The following is an 18,497-nucleotide window of genomic DNA, read 5'->3' on the forward strand; positions in this document are numbered from 1 at the left end:
TATTCAACCACTCCATATCTTTTGATTGGATAATTTAGTCTATTAATCTTTAAATTAATTATTGATAAGTATGTACTTAATATTGTCATTTTGTTAATTTTTTTTCTGGTTGTATTGTAATTCCTGTGTTCTTCTTCTCTTGCTCTCTTCTTTTGTGATTTGATTATTTTCTGTAGTGATAAGTTTAGATTAGTTTTTATTTATTTTTTGTGTACCTATTGTAGTGTTTTGCTTTGTGGTTACCATGTGGCTTACAGAAAACTTGTTATATTTACAATAGTCTGTTTTAAGCTGATAACAACTTAACTTAGAATGCATAAAAAAGCTCTACATTTTTACACTTCATCTCCTCCCACATTTTATGCTTTTGATGTCAAAATTTACACTTTATGTATCCATTAAAATTATTGTAGTTATTTATTTATTTTTATTTAAAAAAAATTTTATTTTGGTATCATTAATCTAAAATTACATGAAGAACATTATGTTTACTAGACTCCCCCCTTCACCAAGTCCCCGCCACATACCCCTTCACAGTCACTGTTCATCTGCATAGTAAGATGCTGTAAAATCACTACTTGTCTTCTCTGTGTTGCACAGCCCTCCCCCTGTGCCCCACGCACTATACATGCTAATCGTAATGCCCTCTTTCTTTTTCCCCACCCTTATCCCTCCCTTCCCACCCATCGTCCCCAGTCCTTTCCCTTTGGTAACTATTAGTCCATTCTTGGGTTCTGTGATTCTGCTGCTGTTTTGTTCCTTCAGTTTTCCTTTGTTCTTATACTCCACATATGAGTGAAATCATTTGGTACTTGTCCTCCGCTTGGCTTATTTCACTGAGCATAATACCGTCTAGCTCCATCTATGTTGCTGCGAATGGTAGGATCTGTTTTTTTTTCTTATGGCTGTGTAATATTCCATGGTGTATATGTACCACATCTTCTTTATCCATTCATCTACTGATGGACATTTAAGTTGCTTCCATATCTTGGCTATTGTAAACATTGCAGCGATAAACATAGGGGTGCATCTGTCTTTTTCAAACTGGAGTGCTGCATTCTTAGGGTAAATTCCTAGAAGTGGAATTCCTGGGTAAAATGGTATTTCTATTTTGAGCATTCTGAAGAACCTCCATACTGCTTTCCACAATGGTTGAACTAGTTTACATTCCCACCAGGAGTGTAGGAGGGTTCCCCTTTCTCTGCAACCTCGCCAACATTTGTTGTTGTTTGTCTTTTGGATGGCAGCCATCCTTACTGGTGTGAGGTGATACCTCATTGTAGTTTTAATTTGCATTTCTCTGATAATTAGCGATGTGGAGCATCTTTTCATGTGCTTGTTCGCCATCTGGATTTCTTCTTTAGAGAACTGTCTATTCAGCTCCTCTGCCCATTTTTTAATTGGATTATTTGGTTTTTGTTTGTTGAGGCGTGTGAGCTCTTTTTATATTTTGGATGTCAATCCTTTATCGGATCTGTCATTTATGAATATGTTCTCCCATACTGTAGGATACCTTTTTGTTCTATTGATATTGTCCTTTGCTGTACAGAAGCTTTTTAGCTTGATATAGTCCCACTTGTTCATTTTTGCCTTTGTTTCCCTTGCTCATGGAGATATGTTCATGAAGAAGTCACTCATATTTATGTCCATGAGATTTTTGCCTATGTTTTTTTCTAAGAGTTTTATGGTTTCATGACTTACATTCAGGTCTTTGATCCATTTGGAGTTTACTTTTGTGTATGGGGTTAGACAGTGATCCAGTTCCATTCTCTTACATGTAGCTGTCCAGTTTTGCCAGCACCATCTGTTGAGGAGACTGTCATTTCCCCATTGTATGTCCATGGCTCCTTCATCAAATATTAACTGGCCATATATGTTTGGGTTAATGTCTGGAGTCTCTATTCTGTTCCACTGGTCTGTGACTCTTTTCTTGTGCCAGTACCAAATTGTCTTGATTACTGTGGCTTTGTAGTAGAGCTTGAAGTTGGGGAGCAAGATCCCCCCCAATTTATTCTTACTTCTAAGGATTGCGTTGGCTATTCAGGGTCTTTGACGGTTCCATTTGAATTTTTAAACTATTTGTTCCAGTTCATTGAAGAATGTTGTTGGTAATTTGATAGGGATTGCATCAAATCTGTATATTGCTTTGGGCAGGATGGCTATTTTGACGACATTAATTCTTCCTAGCCATGAGCATGGGATGAGTTTACATTTGTTAGTGACCTCTTCAATTTCTCTTAAGAATCACTTGTAGTTTTCAGGGTATAGGTCTTTTACTTCCTTGGTTAGGTTTATTCCTAGGTATTTTATTCTTTTTGATGCTATTGTGAATGGAATTGTTTTCCTGATTTCTCTTTCTATTGATTCATTGTTAGTGTACAGGAAAGCTACAGATTTCTGTGTGTTAATTTTGTATCCTGCAACTTTGCTGAATTCCAATATTTGTTCTAGTAGTTTTGCAGTGAAGTCTTTAGGGTTTTTTATGTACAATATCATGTCATCTGCAAATAGTGAGTGTTTGATTTCTTCTTTACCAATCTGGATTCCTTCTATTTCCTTGTTTTGTCTAATTGCTGTGGCTAGGACCTCCAGTACCATGTTGAATAACAGTGGGGAGAGTGGGCATCCCTGTCTTGTTCCCGATCTCAGAGGAAAAGCTTTCAGCCTCTTGCTGTTCAGTATGATGTTGGCTGTGGGTTTATCATATATGGCCTTTATTATGTTGAGGTACTTGCCCTCTATGCCCATTTTGTTGAGAGTTTTTATCATGAATGGATGTTGAATTTTGTCGAATGCTTTTTCAGCATCTATGGAGATGATCATGTGTTTTTTGTCCTTCTTTTTGTTGATGTGGTGGATGATGTTGATGGATTTTCGAATGTTGAACCATCCTTGCATCCCTGGGATGAATCCCACTTGGTCATGGTGTATGATCCTCTTGATGTATTTTTGAATTCAGTTTGCTAATATTTTATTGAGTATTTTTGCATCTACATTCATCAGGGATATTGGTCTGTAATTTTCTTTTTTGGTGGGGTATTTGCCTGGTTTTGGTATTAGGGTGATGTTGGCTTCATAGAATGAGTTTGGGAGTATTCCCTCTTCTTCTATTTTTTGGAAAACTTTAAGGAGAATGAGTGTTATGTCTTCTCTGTATGTTTGATAAAATCCTGAGGAAATCCATCTGGCCCGGTGGTTTTGTTCTTGGGTAGTTTTTTGATTACCGATTCAATTTCGTTGCTGGTAATTGGTCTGTTTAGATTTTCTGTTTTTCTCTGGGTCAGTCTTGGAAGGTTGTATTTTTCTAGGAAGTTGTCCATTTCTCCTAGGTTTCCCAGCTTGTTAGCATATAGGTTTTCATAGTATTCTCTAATAATTCTTTGTATTTCTGTGGGGTCCGTCGTGATTTTTCCTTTCTCGTTTCTAATTCTGTTGATGTGTGTTGACTCTCTTTTTCTCTTAATAAGTCTGGCTAGAGGCTTATCTATTTTGTTTATTTTCTCGAAGAACTAGCTCTTGGTTTCATTGATTTTTCTATTGTTTTATTCTTCTCAATTTTATTTATTTCTTCTCTGATCTTTATTATGTCCCTCTGTCTGCTGACCTTAGGCCTCATTTGTTCTTCTTTTTCCAATTTTGATAATTGTGACATTAGACTATTCATTTGGGATTGTTCTTCCTTCTTTAAATGTGCCTGGATTGCTATATACTTTCCTCTGAAGACTGCTTTTGCTGCATCCCACAGAAGTTGGGGCTTTGTGTTATTGTTTCATTTGTTTCCATATATTGCTGGATCTTCATTTTAATTTGGTCATTGATTCATTGATTATTTAGGAGCATGTTGTTAAGCCTCCATGTGTTTGTGAGCCTTTTAGCTTTCTTTGTACAATTTATTTCTAGTTTTATACTTTTGTGGTCTGAATAGTTGTTTGGTAGGATTTCAGTCTTTTGGAATTTACTGAGGTTCCTTTTGGTGGCCTAGTATGTGTGGTCTATTCTGGAGAATGTTCCATGTGCACTTGAGAAGAATGTGTATTTTGTTGCTTTTGGATGTAGAGTTCTGTAGATGTCTGTTAGGTCCATGTGTTCTAGCATGTTGTTCAGTGCCTCTGTGTCCTTACTTATTTTCTGTCTGGTGGATCTGTCCTTTGGGGTGAGTGGTGTGTTACAGTCTCCCAAAATGAATGCATTGCATTCTATTTCCTCCTTTAATTCTGTTAGTATTTGTTTCACATATATTGGTGCTCCTGTATTGGGTGCATATATGTTTATAATGGTTATATCCTTCTTTATCATTATGTAATGCCCTTCTTTATCTCTTCCTACTGTCTTTATTTTGAAGTCTATTTTGTCTGATAATAGTATTGCAACACCTACTTTTTTCTCTGTGTTGTTTGCATTAAATATCTTTCTCCAACCCTTGACTTTTAATCTGTGTATGTCTTTGGGTTTGAGGTGAGTCTCTTGTAAGCAGCATATAGATGGTTCTTGCTTTTTTATCCATTCTATTACTCTGTGTCTTTTGATTGGTGCATTCAGTCCATTTACATTTAGGGTGATTATTGAAAGATATGTACTTATTTCCATTGCCGGCTTTAGATTTGTGGTTACCAAAGGTTCACAGTTAGCTTCTTTACTACCTTACTGTCTAACTTAACTCGCTTATTGAGCTGTTATAAACACAGTCTGATGATTATTTCTTTCCCTTCTTTTTCCTCCTCCATTCTTCATATGTTGGGTGTTTTGTTCTGTGCTCTTTTTAGGAGTGCTCCCATCTAGAGCAGTCCCTCTAAGATACCCTGTAGAGGTGGTTTGTGGGAGGCAAATTCCCTCAACTTTTGTTTGTCTGGGAATTGTTTAATCCCTCCTTCATATTTAAATGATAATCGTGCTGGATACAGTATCCTTGGTTCAAGGCCCTTATGTTTCATTGCATTAAATATATCATGCCATTCTCTTCTGGCCTGTAGGGTTTCTGTTGAGAAGTCTGATGATAGCCTGATGTGTTTTCCTTGTAGGTGACCTTTTTACTCTCCCTGGCTGCCTTTAATACTCTGTCCCTGTCCTTGATCTTTGCTGTTTTAATTATTATGTGTCTTGGTGTTGACCTCTTTGGATCCCATCTCTCGGGAGTTTTGTGTTCCTCCGTAGTGTGAGCAACTATTTCCTCCCCCAGTTTGGGGAAGTTCTCAGCAATTATTTCTTCACTTTTCTATCCTTTTTCTCTCTCTTCTTCCTCTGGTACCCCTATAATGCAGATATTTTTCCTTTTGGATTGGTTACACAGTTCTCTTAATATTGTTTCATTCCAGGAGATTCTTTTATCTCTCTCTGCATCAGCTTCTATGCGTTCCTGTTCTATGGTTTCTATTCCATCAATGGCCTCTTGCCTCTTATCCATTCTGCTTATAAATCCTTCCAGAGTTTGTTTCACTTCTGTAATCTCCCTCCGGACATCTGTGATCTCTCTCCGGACGTCTGTAATCTCCCTCCGGACTTCATCCCTTAGCTCTTGCATATTTCTCTGCAGCTCTGTCAGCATGTTTATGATTTTTATTTTGAATTCTTTTTCAGGGAGACTGGTTAGGTCTGCCTCTGAAGATCCTTTCTCAGGTGTAACTATCTTGTTCTGGAGCAGATTTTTTTGCCTTTTCATGGTGATTGCAGTGGCTGTAGACAGGTTGCGGGTGTGTCAGCTGGGAGAAGAAAGTCCTTTCCTGCTTGCTGGATGCCTTGCCCTTCTCTGCTGCCTGTGATGGCTGCCTGCACTCTGGAGCAGCCACCGGGTTAATCTCCCAAGATGCTATGGGCGGGGTGTCTGCCAGAGCAGCGTGGAGACCTGTGGGGAGTGGCACGCATGCCAGGTGCGCTCCTCCGTGCTAGCGGCGACCCTGCTGGGCAGCTGTGTGGCAGCAGCAGCCTTTGGGTCTGGCCCTGGCAGCTGTGCGTTGGGCTGGGATTCCCGTCGGCTCCTGGGAGCGCACCTGCTCCCCCTGGTTCCGCTGCCAGTGCACGCAGGGTATTTCCATGCAGGCTTCTACCAGGCTCTGGCTTCACTGCCCCCGGTGCATGCCAGCCATGTCCGGGCTGTTCGGTCTCACCACTGCGGGCTAGCCCTGTGGCGCACGGATGTGCTCTCGGTTCCTTCTAGTGCTTCCGTCCCCCGCGAGCACTCCCACCCTCCTGCTGTTGGGCCCGTTTGTCGGGGTCCGCGCCAGTTGGAGGAACGACTGGCACTCTGCCTAGTCCTGTGAGGGGCTTCAGAGCTGCACTGCCTCCATTTAGGGCGCCTAAGTTTCCCCGGTATTCCCAGCTGCCAGGACAACTTCATCCATCTATGGGGTCCCTGTCACTTTAAGACTTGCAGAAAGCACTCGCTTTTCTTTTGTGTCAGGGGTGCTGGTTGCGGGGACCTGCCCATAGGTTTTGCTTTTCCGTTTCTCTAATATCCAGCATCCCATGCACCTTGTGTCTGCGTTCCGGGTGCAGATTTCTAGAGCTGGTTGTTTAGCAGTCCTTGGCTTTAACTCTCTCCCCGTTATGACTCCTTTCTTCCTGCCGGGTTTTGAGGTGGGGTGGCGTTCGGGTCCCACCTGGCCGTGGCTTGTATCTTAACCCCTTTGTGTGATGCTGAGTTCTCGTAGATGTAGATGTATCCTGGCTGTTGTACTGCTTCTACTGGTGTCTCTTTTAGGAATAGTTGTATTTATTGTATTTTCATAAATATATATATTTTTGGGAAGAGATTTCCTCTGAACTACTCATGCCACCATCTTCCCGTGATCCTCTGTAGTTAGTTATTTTTAATAATATTTTCTTGTAATCTTCATACTAGAGTTATAAGTGTTTTACCTACTACCAATGCAACGCTGAAGTTTTCTGAATTTTTTCTCTGCATTTACCTTTATTGATGAGTTTTATACTTTCATATGTTTTTTCTTTTTTTTTTTTTTGCTATTAATTATCATCTTTCTGTTTCAGTTTGAAGAACTCCCTTTAACATGTCTTGTAAGGCTGGTCTTGTCATGAATTCCTTTGGCTTTTGCTTATCTGGAAAACTCTTTACCTCTCCTTCAATTCTGAAGGACAAGTTGTTGGGCAGAGTATTCTTGGGTGGTAGTGTTTTTCTTTCAGCACTTTGAATATATTATACCACTCCCTTTTGGACTGCAGAGTTTTTGCTGAAAATATTCTAGTAGCATTATGATAGTTATCTGGTATGTAACAAATTGTTTTTTCATTGCTGCTTTTAACATTCTTTCCTTGTCCTTAACTTTTGACAATTTAATTATAATGTGTCTTCATGTAGGTTTCTTTGTTATTTAGAACTCTCTGGGATTCCTAGATCTGGATGTCTGTTTCTATCCCAAGGTTTGGAAAGTTTTCAGTGATTGTTTCTTTTAATAAGCTTTCTGCCCCTTTCTGTCTCTTCTTCTCATATCTCTGTATTGTGTATATTGGTACTACACATCCCTTAAGTTATCTTTGCTCTTTTTTATTCTTTCTTCTTTTTGCTCCTGTGGCTGGATGAATTCCATTGCCTGATAATTTGAGTTTTTTCATCCTTCTGCTTGACCCAGTCTCCTTTTGATCCCCTCCATTGACTTTTTCATTTCAGTTATTGTATTCTTCAGCTTTGTCATTTCTGTTTGGTACTGTTTTGTGTTTTTTATCTCTTCACTGAAATTCTCACTTTGTTCATGCATTACTCCCTCGACCTCAGTAACCGTTATTTTGAATCTCTATCAGGTAAATCACTTATTTCCATTTAATTAAGAGATGTTTCTGGAGATTTATCTTGTTCTTTGGTTTGGAACATATTCCTCTGTTTCATTTTCCTTGAATCTCTGTGTTGCCTTCTGTGCATTAGATAAAACAGCCACATCTTCCGTTCTGGACAAAGTGGTCTCATGTAAGTGATGAATCTTGTCAATCAGCCTGGCCCAAGTTTTTGGTTGTCTCTGAAACCTTTGTGATTATCTAAGCCCCCTCTTTGTACTTAATTGCTACTGGTAGTTAAGGGTATGCCAAGACCTGTCAATGTCCAAAAGAAGTGGGTCACATTTAATACCTAGATGCAGGCTGATTAGAAGTTGCATCCTCAGGTAGCATTTGGCAAATTTTGTAGGTAAGCCTTTCTGGGAGAAATGGAGATTGGTGTTTTTGCCTGCTCCCTGTCGACTGTGCCTAGGTGAACAGCCTCAGTGAGGTACTTCTGCACCCTTTAAGAATTGTTTTTTTGTTTTCTGTAGTCCTGTGGGACTCATAAACGTAAGCCCTATTGGCTGTCACAGATAGGTGATCTAGGGAGTTGTCCTTCTGTCAGCAGCTGCAAAATCTGGGGTGCCAAATATGTATACATGCTACTTCTAGGGTGATACTGGTGATGTGGAAAGGGAGAGGGGAAGAAGGCAGGGGAGGTGTCTATCAACTTCCCTTGCCTCTGGAAAGGATCAAAGCCAGCTCCTAGATATGTGCTGGATTAGAAGCTTGATCCTCAGGCAGCAGCTTTCAAAGTATGCAGATGGGTTCCTTCTAGGGGTTGACTGAAAGTGGGCATTTCTGCCTATTCCTCTGTGCTGAGCCCGGTGGTGATAGCTGCTGTGAGTGTTCATGCCCCTGTTCATTATTTCTTTGTTTACTGTGGTCTTGTGGATTGGTTTTCAGAGTTGGGTGTTTTGGGATCCCATCCCCTGAGCGGGAGTCTTAAAAGTTGGGTCACTAAATGTGGGGTCCAAACTCTTTGTTCCTTGGAGAGAAGCTGGGAGTTGAGAGTTACCTCCTGCTTATAGGGTGCTGTGCCAGGCTTGGAGTTTATGTTGAGAGTGTGTCTCAGCCTTACCTACCTGTTTTGTTGTGGGTATTTTCATATTCACCTCTTGTGTCTCACAGCTAGTTTCTAGATTTCTTTCAGTGGTAATGGCTGTATGTGTACTTAATTGTTTTAGGTAGAAAGATAGACATGAGCATCCCGAAGAGGGAAAGATGAGGCTCAGAGAAGAAGCTGCCCATATAAGGTTCAAAGAAAATGTCACCCAAACTCTGCCCAGGCAGGGGTTCCCATTTGAAGACAACAGAGGCTTTGCAGGGAGATAACTTCCTTCCCAACAACATCTCAGTGGGGTCACAACTGAATGTAGCTGTCATTGGAATTTCTAAGCATTTCTAGGTGATAAATATCTAAGTTTTCAAGTGACAAAAGAGATAGATCCTTTGTCTTTTTAGCTGTATATATTTTTGCCCACTAAGCCATTTTGAAATAATTATTAACTGTCTTTATATTAGCAAAAAGAATTAAATGGGAGCAACTTAACATTTTTATTGCTATTGGCCTGAAAACAACAGTGATATACTTTACAAAGTTGTAAAGCTGGTTTCTTTAGATTACTATGTAGGTATTTAGGTTTGTTTTTCCCAGGTAGAATAAAGACTTAATCATTGCTTCAGCATCAAATATTGAGCTGTAGAAGTACAGTAAATACTTGATAAATAAATATAAGACAATCAGGCGAGGTTCTGTAGAAAGAATTTATCTAAAAAGGTAATGAAAGGTAAGGGATTCAATGAATACTAAATGCTGTAAATGGTTTGTTTAGGTGCTACAGAATGAGTACACTGGGTCTCAGAGTGGACCCAATATTGAGCATGACTGCAAAACAGGTGCCTGCTGTTCAGTTATAGTAGCCAATCAAGGTGGGACTGAGGGAAGAAATGATCAAAGTGAATCTTGTCAAAGTATGTTGAAGTAAGTTGTTGATTAAGCCTTCCTTTTCAGTGGATAATACCTTGTTTGATGGTGTTTGAATTTAAAGGGAACAACTGAACCCTTGAAAAGTAAAGGAATGAACATTTCTTTGTACTAGAGAAACAGGAAGTGAGTGCTTTCTGAAGTGCTTTAATAATTCATTGCAAATTATGTTTCTTCCCTGTTGGTCTAGCTTATATCTCCTGAGAGAGGGGGCTAAATCATCTTGAGAGATCCCTTTAGTTGTTAATTAATCTCCTGAAACTGAGGAAGTTAAATAATCATTTCATCCATTTTTACATATGAAATAATACTATGAGTAATATACCTTTGGATGCCAAGCCTGAAGTATTTATATAGTAGGAAGATTCTTTCATAAGAGTGGCAAATTTAGATAAGTTGGAATTATTCTAATCCTTTGAGTAAATAAAAATGGGGACTTTCATTCATTGAACATTTCATTGAGCTACTATGTATAAGACATAGGTGAAAAAGCAAAAGATTTTGTAAATATGAAAACCAAGTTCTTTTTTAGTAAACTGAATCAATTAAAAGCAAGCTTTTTATTTCTAAGAATGAGTTCTAATTTTAGCTGTGTCGTTTTGTCCATAGAAAGCCAACTGAAGCAAAAAATCCTGAAGTGAAAGAAACCAATGATGATATTATTACTGTCACTGATGATATTAAAAAAGAATTTATGGATATTGATGAGAATCTTTTAGAAGTAGAAACATTTACACAGGAGAAAATGGATATATACTTATCAGACTATGAAGGTCAGTTTATTTGGCTAATCTTTTTGTTTGGCTTTATTCATTTGAAATTGGTAGATAATTATTTGAGATAACTTATTTAGTCTTATAATCTAAATTAGTATGTTTATAATAGCCTAAAACCAAAAATTAAAAGAGAATATAACATTTAACACTATTATATTAGAGAATGTAATATTTAACACAAAAGAGAATATTAAACACAGAAACTTACAACCTAAATTTATAATTTTGGGGCCTTTTACCTTCCTTATGTAATTGTTATGGATGTATTCATTTCTGTGAACCAGTTCTATGAACCTTTCCTTGGCAGTCTTCATTGAAGCAACTTTTCAGAGCTTATGTGGACTTATACATACTGATATGATACCTCTCAAAGCTCATCTGGGGTTCACTTAATCAAGAGGGGTTGTCTCCAACTACTTTTTAATAATATTTTTGTAAAGAGGATAGAAAATGTTTCTGCTGTTACATTTACTTCCTGTTATATTCCTGAACTTTCTAAAAAGTAAAATGATTATTTTTCAAATGATCACTTTTCTCTTCCTCCTTATAGAAGATGCCAAAGAACCTGCTGGAAGTCTCAAAAGTCCTAACATTGCCATTTATATGCAGGCTTTACCACAGCATTTAGAAGTAAGGCAATAAATAGTAGATAAAGATATTTAAGTTATATTTAAGTATTTTTATTATACATCCATGGATTGTATAGTCATTTTTCTTTCACTGAAATTCTATTGCTAGTAAGATGTCTAATAACTTCAGGCAATGAAATTTTCATTTCATAAACTGCTGTGATAATTTAATCAAGTGTAATGAAGGTGTTCTATATTCAACATGTGTAATTCAGCTGTGGTATGCAGTTTTTTCACATATATGCACTTTTATGTATTATTTTCTCAAATCTCTATATACTACATTTCCAGGTGGGACACAGACACTTCTGATTATTGAAACAATTTCTTTAAAAGGGATTCTTTTTTTTTCTGATTTCATAGCTGTTTTCACAGTGTACTTACCATGTATTGATGAGTGTACATAAATGATTTCTACTGACATCTTCTGTCTTTGTACTTTAATATGCGGAGGCTCAGGGATGAAGATCTGGTCAGAGCTGGACTGGGAGGTTCATTTTAATGTTTGGTTTCTTGCTTGCTTTTAGACTGCTGTCACTGTGGGTGAGGGGCTAATGTGAAACTCAAAATACCTAAGATAGTAATACCTATTTGTTTTGCCTCTTTTCTTTTGGGGTATTATTAAATTTACAGCATTCATCAGAAGAGGTTCATTGTCCAAGGGAAGAACCATTTGAGACATATATGGAGAAAAAATCAACTGAGCAGGAAGGGTAAGGGGGGAAGCTATGGAAGTAATTATAACTGCCTTGATTACTGAGGCTCTGAAGGTTCTTTTGTATTCATTTGATGAAAGATTTCTTTTCTCATAATTTACAATATGTATTTTATGGTGATACTGTGTTCCTAGTGAAATTGTAACATCAATTAATAGCAGCGGTTAATGATGGTTTTGAATAAATATTATACTTTTAAGTATTTCTTGGTGACTAAAGTACAATAACCATACCTAAAAATGCCTTTTGTTATCCCATCACAGTCTTACCGAAGTAAAATAAAGCTGAAAATAGACCAGCTTTTTCAGCTTCTAATTAGGGAACCACTTTTCCATACTGATTTTATTGGATCAAGTAAAGACCCATTATGGATCATAACATATATGTATAATTTTTCATTGTTGTGGTATGTTACTAAAGACCATCAGTAGGAAAGTGCTATATACATATTTTGCTGGCTGTTGTTGCTTCAAGGCGAACTGAAGGCAGTCTTCATTTGTTGCAGTTGGGGCATGATTTCTTAGTTTGTAAAATTTTTGAAGTTTTATATTTTAGAATTACTTTGAATAAGAGAGACAATATAATTAGATTTTCTCTCTCTTCTCAATATATAAATTTTGTCCAGTTCTGTGGATAAGTTAACATATTTAATGTCATGTGCCTTTACAAGTAATACATGTATTTCTATTAATAAGAAACTAGTCTTTGCCATTTGAGATATGATAATGAGCTCTAGAATGTTCCTTAGCAAAGTGTCTGCCTTTCCACTAGGTGAAATTTGAGGTTCAGGCTAACTTAATTTCCCCTTATTTTAGATTCTGTTATTTCTATTGCCAAGCAGTCAACAGTGTTCAAGTTGTATATTAAGCCATCCAGACATAATCTTTTGTTTGTTTGTTTGAATCTGTTACTAATTTTTATGGAGACAAATGTAAACATATTGTAATTATGAGCTAAGCAGTACAGGGCATTGGAGAATGTTTAGACTGTTAAATGGCTGAACATTAGGTCACCTGTATGATGTGAAGAATATCTTATTTCCTAATCTATTATTATTATTATTTAATTATAGTACGATTGAAGCCCTTTCAAATCCTGAACACACCATTCCTCATTCATTTTGTGCAGATACAAGTTCAGAAATTTCTAGGTAAGAATTTTTGCATACTGTACCATTTTGATATGCTCATGTTTTACACATAGATATGAGAATAAAATTCTGCCTGCTGCACCATTTTAAAATAATTACCAAACATTTTGACCAAAAACTGAAAGAGTAAAATGAAAGCAATATAAAGCATTTAAAGAGCAAAATAGGTACACATTTCTGACACCTTTATTATTGGAGATTTTCCTCTAACAGTTATGTTTTAAAGACATACAGGAACTATTTTAGAACAGTCTTTGTGAAAAAAGCAAGTAGTAGTTATATTGAAAGATGTATTTATTATTCATTTTCAGCCTTTAACAGATTTCTAAAAAAAAAATGCTTTTAATTCTCTTAGAGAGCAGATTAATCCATTCTATCTTTTGAATTTCTTTTATAGAGGTTGAACAGAGTGTTTAGTGTTTAAAAATCATTCTGAAATATAAGGATAATATAATACAGTTTCATTTTAGAAAAATTCTCCATAATTAGAATTTATCTCTTTGCTATTTGTTGCTACTTATTGAAAGCAAAGTCCAATAAAGTTGTCTTAAATTAGGCAAGTCAGCTGTAATGCCTGTTTTTCATGTTTTTGCCAAATAAAGATTTGTTATCAAACATATTAGATACTTGATAAAAGGCAAGTATTGCTGAAAGGGAATGAGTGTAAACTCAAATAAATCTAAGTGCATTTTAATATCTTCTTTTTAGAGACAATATCAGTTTATTTGGATGTGATAATTTAGCCTGCTCCTTTTGTTTATGAAATTGATTTGCTTAGAAAACATTGAATACCTATGTTTAATCGTTCAGAAGCCACCATTTTATTTTAAAAAAACTAACTTTGATCTTTAGTTTTTATTTATAAATAGGCATTGGTTAAAGTCTTATTGTAAATATAACTATGATTTGTCTGGAAATGAAATTTCACAATACTCTTGTTTTACATTTAATGGTGATTAGCAATTTCCTCTACCCATCTTAGAATTAAACCTTTTTTCAAACTTTCCCTAGTTATCTTAATGCCACTATGGATCATTAAATTTACTAAAGTTTAAGACAAAAGTATTCCTAAGTCAAGATTAAGTAGTCTGTACAGCTAATCAGAATGATTGCATAGGTTTCAAATTCATATGCTTATAGAGCCAGGCAAGTAAAATAAATGTGTGAGCTCTTCTGAGTTGTAATACCATAGAGAAGGGGCCATGGCTGACTAGACATTACATGGCATTCAGATGAATAAGTGTGCTGATTATAAATGTGTTCGGTGGCTGAGGGGTATAGATAACAGGCTTTACGGTTTAAATTTCCTGAAAAGTTCCAGAAAGCCTTTAAAGTAGAAGAAAATAAGTGGGACCAAAATATTCAGATTATAGATACCTAACTTGTTTTTTCCTTGAATAATGTGTTTTTGTTTATATGTTTCCACATAGTGTACACATCTCTGCACGTAAAGATAAATCTTCCTCAGTTCTACCTTTACGATCAAATGGTGTCAATGTTGCTTCACAAATACCTGTGCCAGCACCTCAGCAGACCCAGAAAAATGAACACACAGCTCAATTACCAGATTCTTCTGATTCTGTTAGGCAGCTGCTTCAAGATGAAATGTTTAAGTTAGTTCAGGTAAACACATCTCTGTATAAACAAATGTAGACATGGTATATATGTAAGGTTTTTCAATATAAACTTCTAGATATGGACAGGTTAAATTAAATTGTAGGACTTCTCTGCTTTGGGCACTCTTCATGTGTTACTCAGAAGTTCGTAACTCTAGGGCCTGAAGTCTAGGCTAAGCTACATGCATCTCACAATGACTTCTTTTTACTGAGCTCTTTAGGATGCAGAGCTGCTCACAAAAGTAAGGTGGGGGAAAATCAAACTGGATTAGCAGACTCCTACTCAGATGTATCCAAAAGTTTATTTTCTAACACAGCCTGTCACATCATATTTCTTATCAAACCAAAATTTGGTTTGGTTTAAAATTGTCAGCTGCATTTTAAAGTACTTTTCACTTTTACTTCCATCATCCTTTTCTCATTTATTTATCTTTTTCTCTAGCAACAATTTAAAATTATTTTTCTTTCTTACTCCTTAAACATAACATTAATTTCCCTCAAATCTAATCCTTTACCTATGTGTTCTACATTTACTTCCATAGCGTTTTATGTGATATAATATACCATTTTTATACTGATGATTCTTTGTATTCATTTTCCCTTTGAATTTCTGGGCCTTGATGAGAATACTTTTCAGTACGTCCCACTGTCCTGAAATGTGTTGAAAACAACTTCATTCTTATTCTTCCTAGTCCCTTTTTTTCCATTTCTATTTAGTAGCACCTGCCTGTTCTGCCAGCTTGCAGGGAAATGCAAACCAAAACCACAATAAGGTATCACCTCACAGTGGTTAGAATGGCCATTATCCAAAACACAAGAAATAGCAAGTGTTGGCAGGGAGATGGAGAAAAGGGAACCCTTGTGCATTGTTGTCAGGAATGTAAATTGGTTCAGCTACTGTGGAAAACAGTACGGAGCCCCCTCACAAAACAACAGATAGAAGTACCATATGAATAATTTTATTTTGGGGTATTTACCAGAAGAAAACAAAGACACTAATTTGAAAAAATATATGCATACCTATGTTCATTGCAGCATTATTTACAGTAGCCAAGCCAGGAAGCAACCTAAGTATCCATCAGTAGGTGAGCAGATAAAGCAGATGTTGTACATACTGTGTAGTGTACAATGGAATATTACTCAGCCATAAAAAGGGCAGTCCTGCCATTTGTGACAACAGGGATGGACCTCGATGGTATTCTTCTAAGTGGAGTAAGAGAAAGACAAACACTACATGATTTCACTTACATGTGGAATCTAAAAAGCACAACAAATGAGCAAACAAAACAAAAAACCCAGAAATAAACTCATGAATAGAGAGAACATACTGGTGGTTGCCAGAGGGGAGAGAGTGAAGGGGATCAAGAGGTACAAACTTGCAGTTATAAATAGGTCATGGAGATAAAGAGTACAGCATAGAAAATATAGTCAATAATATTATAATAACTTTGTATAGTGACAAATGGTAACTGTACTTATCATGGTGAGCATTTCAGAATGTATATAAATGCCAAATCATTATGTATACACCTAAAACTAATATAATGTGTCAACTATAGTTTGATGAAAGTTTTGAAAAAATTATAGAAGAATTTCTCAAACTTATTGTTTTGGATTACCTAGGGGCATTGTTGGTCATTGCCTTGTATATTTAACAAATTCCCCATGTAATTCTGATGCACAAAAATGATTAAGAATCACTGTTTTGGAGAGTCATTTCAGCCTTTTTTCACTTCCCATAGCCAATATTTTACTATACCTTCTTGTTTCTTTTGCCCACACTGTATGTCAGTACAACCATTTGCTATTTCGGTAGCTGTAGCCAACTTTAGATTCTTAGAACTTCATATTTCCATTGTCTTATAAATGTATTTTCTAAGAATTCTTTTCAGATATTGTCTTAATACTGTTATCCTGTTTGAATTTGGAATTTAATTTTATTTGGGCAATTAACAATTTTATTTGGGTTGTTTACTTTATTCTACTTAATCACTTCATTAATAAAGTGGAAGCTGCTAATTTCATTCAAACCAGTGTGTCTGCTAGTGGTTCCCAAGCTTTTCTGCACATTGAAATTACCTGGTCATCTTTAAAAATACCAATCCTGGCTCCTATCCCTAGACATTTTGATATTTTTTTTTTTTTTTTTTGAGAGGGCATCTCTCATATTTATTGATCAAATGGTTGTTAACAACAATAAAATTCAGTATAGGGGGGTCAATGCTCAATGTACAATCATTAATCCATCTCAAGCCTAATTCTCGTCAGTCTCCAATCTTCTGAAGCATAACGAACAAGTTCTTACATGGTGAACGAATTCTTACAGAGTGAATAAATTCTTACATGGTGAACAGTACAAGGGCAGTCATCACAGAAACTTTCGGTTTTGATCATGCAATATGACCTATAAACCATCAGGTCAAATATGAATATTCATTTGATTTTTGTACTTGATTTATATGTTGATCCCACATTTCTCCTATTATTATTATTATTTTTATTTTTAATAAAATGCTGAAGTGGTAGGTAGATGCAAGATAAAGGTAGAAAACATAGTTTAGTGCTGTAAGAAGGCAAATGTAGATGATCAGATGATCAGGTGTGTGCCTATGGACTAAGTATTAATCCAGGCTAGACAAGGGCAGCAAGACATCCACGGATGCAGAAGATTTCTCTCAAAGCAGGGGGGGTGAGGTTCTGAGCCTCACCTCTGTTGATCCCCAAATTCTCACTTGATGGCCCCCCTGCGACTGTGCCTGTCTTAGGTTGTTCCTCCCTTGAGGAATCTTACCCGTCTCTGGCTAACCAGTCATCTTCCGGGGCCATACAGGGAAATGTAAAGTTGGTAAGTGAGAGAGAAGCCATATTGTTTGCAAAGGTTAGCTTTTTACTTCTTTGCAGATTTATGCCCTGTGGCTTCTATGCCCAGCACTTGTCTCGAGGTATCTTTACCACCTGGAGGAATTATGATACTCGGTAAATTCGATATGAGGCACGAATTCTATTTAAAGTTTGTAATTAGGAAGGAAGAAGAAAAGCTATAGATGTAGCATATGAAGGAAACTTGGGAGGATTGATTATTTCTTTGACATATCTTCTTGTATAGTACCTTAAGTATGTATAGGTTTTAAACTACTAACTAATTTGCACACACATATTAACATAATAGGAATACGGTGACATAAACAAAGCAAATCTATAATTACCAGCCATCTCCAGTGAAGCCAAGAAAACCATTTAGGCACCCTAGGCATTTGTGAAAATTTATCTATGATATGATGGATATTTTCCAACTGTACTTGAACCATCAGACAAATTAAAGCAGCCCATTTCTGGGATCTGTTCACATCCCATATGTTCTTTTAACCATAGATAGTCTATAGTCATGAGATTTTGGGGTGCTACAACTTGCACCCCTCCCAACTCCTGGTTGAGTTCCAACAGTACAGATCCAGTCAAATTCGTTGTCTCACTGTATGCACATGCCAGCCTAGACATCTCCCTCCTCCTTCTTATGGCAAGTCCAGGAGATGGTGGGCTGGATGCAGCCACAACCGCAGCATCGTCCGGATCCCTGTGGAGGCTTTTTGATGATCATCCCCCGGCACGAGTCCTCCAGAGAGTGCTGATGCCGGAAGCTCCTCCTCATATCGTATCTTAGTTCATTTTCTGGGTATCCAAGCTAGGCCTTGATCTTCTGCGTAGAAACAAACAGACCCTTTGCCCACACTTTGACATGCCCTCTATACCACTGTGCAGAACTCATTGGAGGTCAGCACACAGTAACTGCTTTTTTTTTTTTTTTTTAATTAAGAGAAAGGAATATTATCAGAAAAGAGTACCTCCATAGCTGATCATCTGA

At 36.9% G+C, this 18,497-nt stretch overlaps 1 protein-coding gene across 6 annotated transcripts in view; it reads left to right on the forward strand.

The window, feature by feature from the left end:
- Positions 1 to 18,497, forward strand: part of CPLANE1 (ciliogenesis and planar polarity effector complex subunit 1) — a 197,196-nt gene that overhangs the window by 108,442 nt on the left and 70,257 nt on the right. For all 6 annotated transcript variants that reach the window (XM_073236992.1, XM_073236980.1, XM_073236989.1 and 3 more), the window contains 6 exons: positions 9,597 to 9,745; positions 10,358 to 10,521; positions 11,075 to 11,154; positions 11,787 to 11,866; positions 12,942 to 13,019; positions 14,450 to 14,642. In XM_073236992.1, coding sequence (XP_073093093.1) covers positions 9,597 to 9,745; positions 10,358 to 10,521; positions 11,075 to 11,154; positions 11,787 to 11,866; positions 12,942 to 13,019; positions 14,450 to 14,642 — 744 coding nt within the window. The remainder of the gene's footprint in view (positions 1 to 9,596; positions 9,746 to 10,357; positions 10,522 to 11,074; positions 11,155 to 11,786; positions 11,867 to 12,941; positions 13,020 to 14,449; positions 14,643 to 18,497) is intronic.

Source organism: Manis javanica, chromosome 1 (genome assembly GCF_040802235.1).
Source record: "Manis javanica isolate MJ-LG chromosome 1, MJ_LKY, whole genome shotgun sequence".
Classification (NCBI taxonomy): domain Eukaryota; kingdom Metazoa; phylum Chordata; class Mammalia; order Pholidota; family Manidae; genus Manis; species Manis javanica.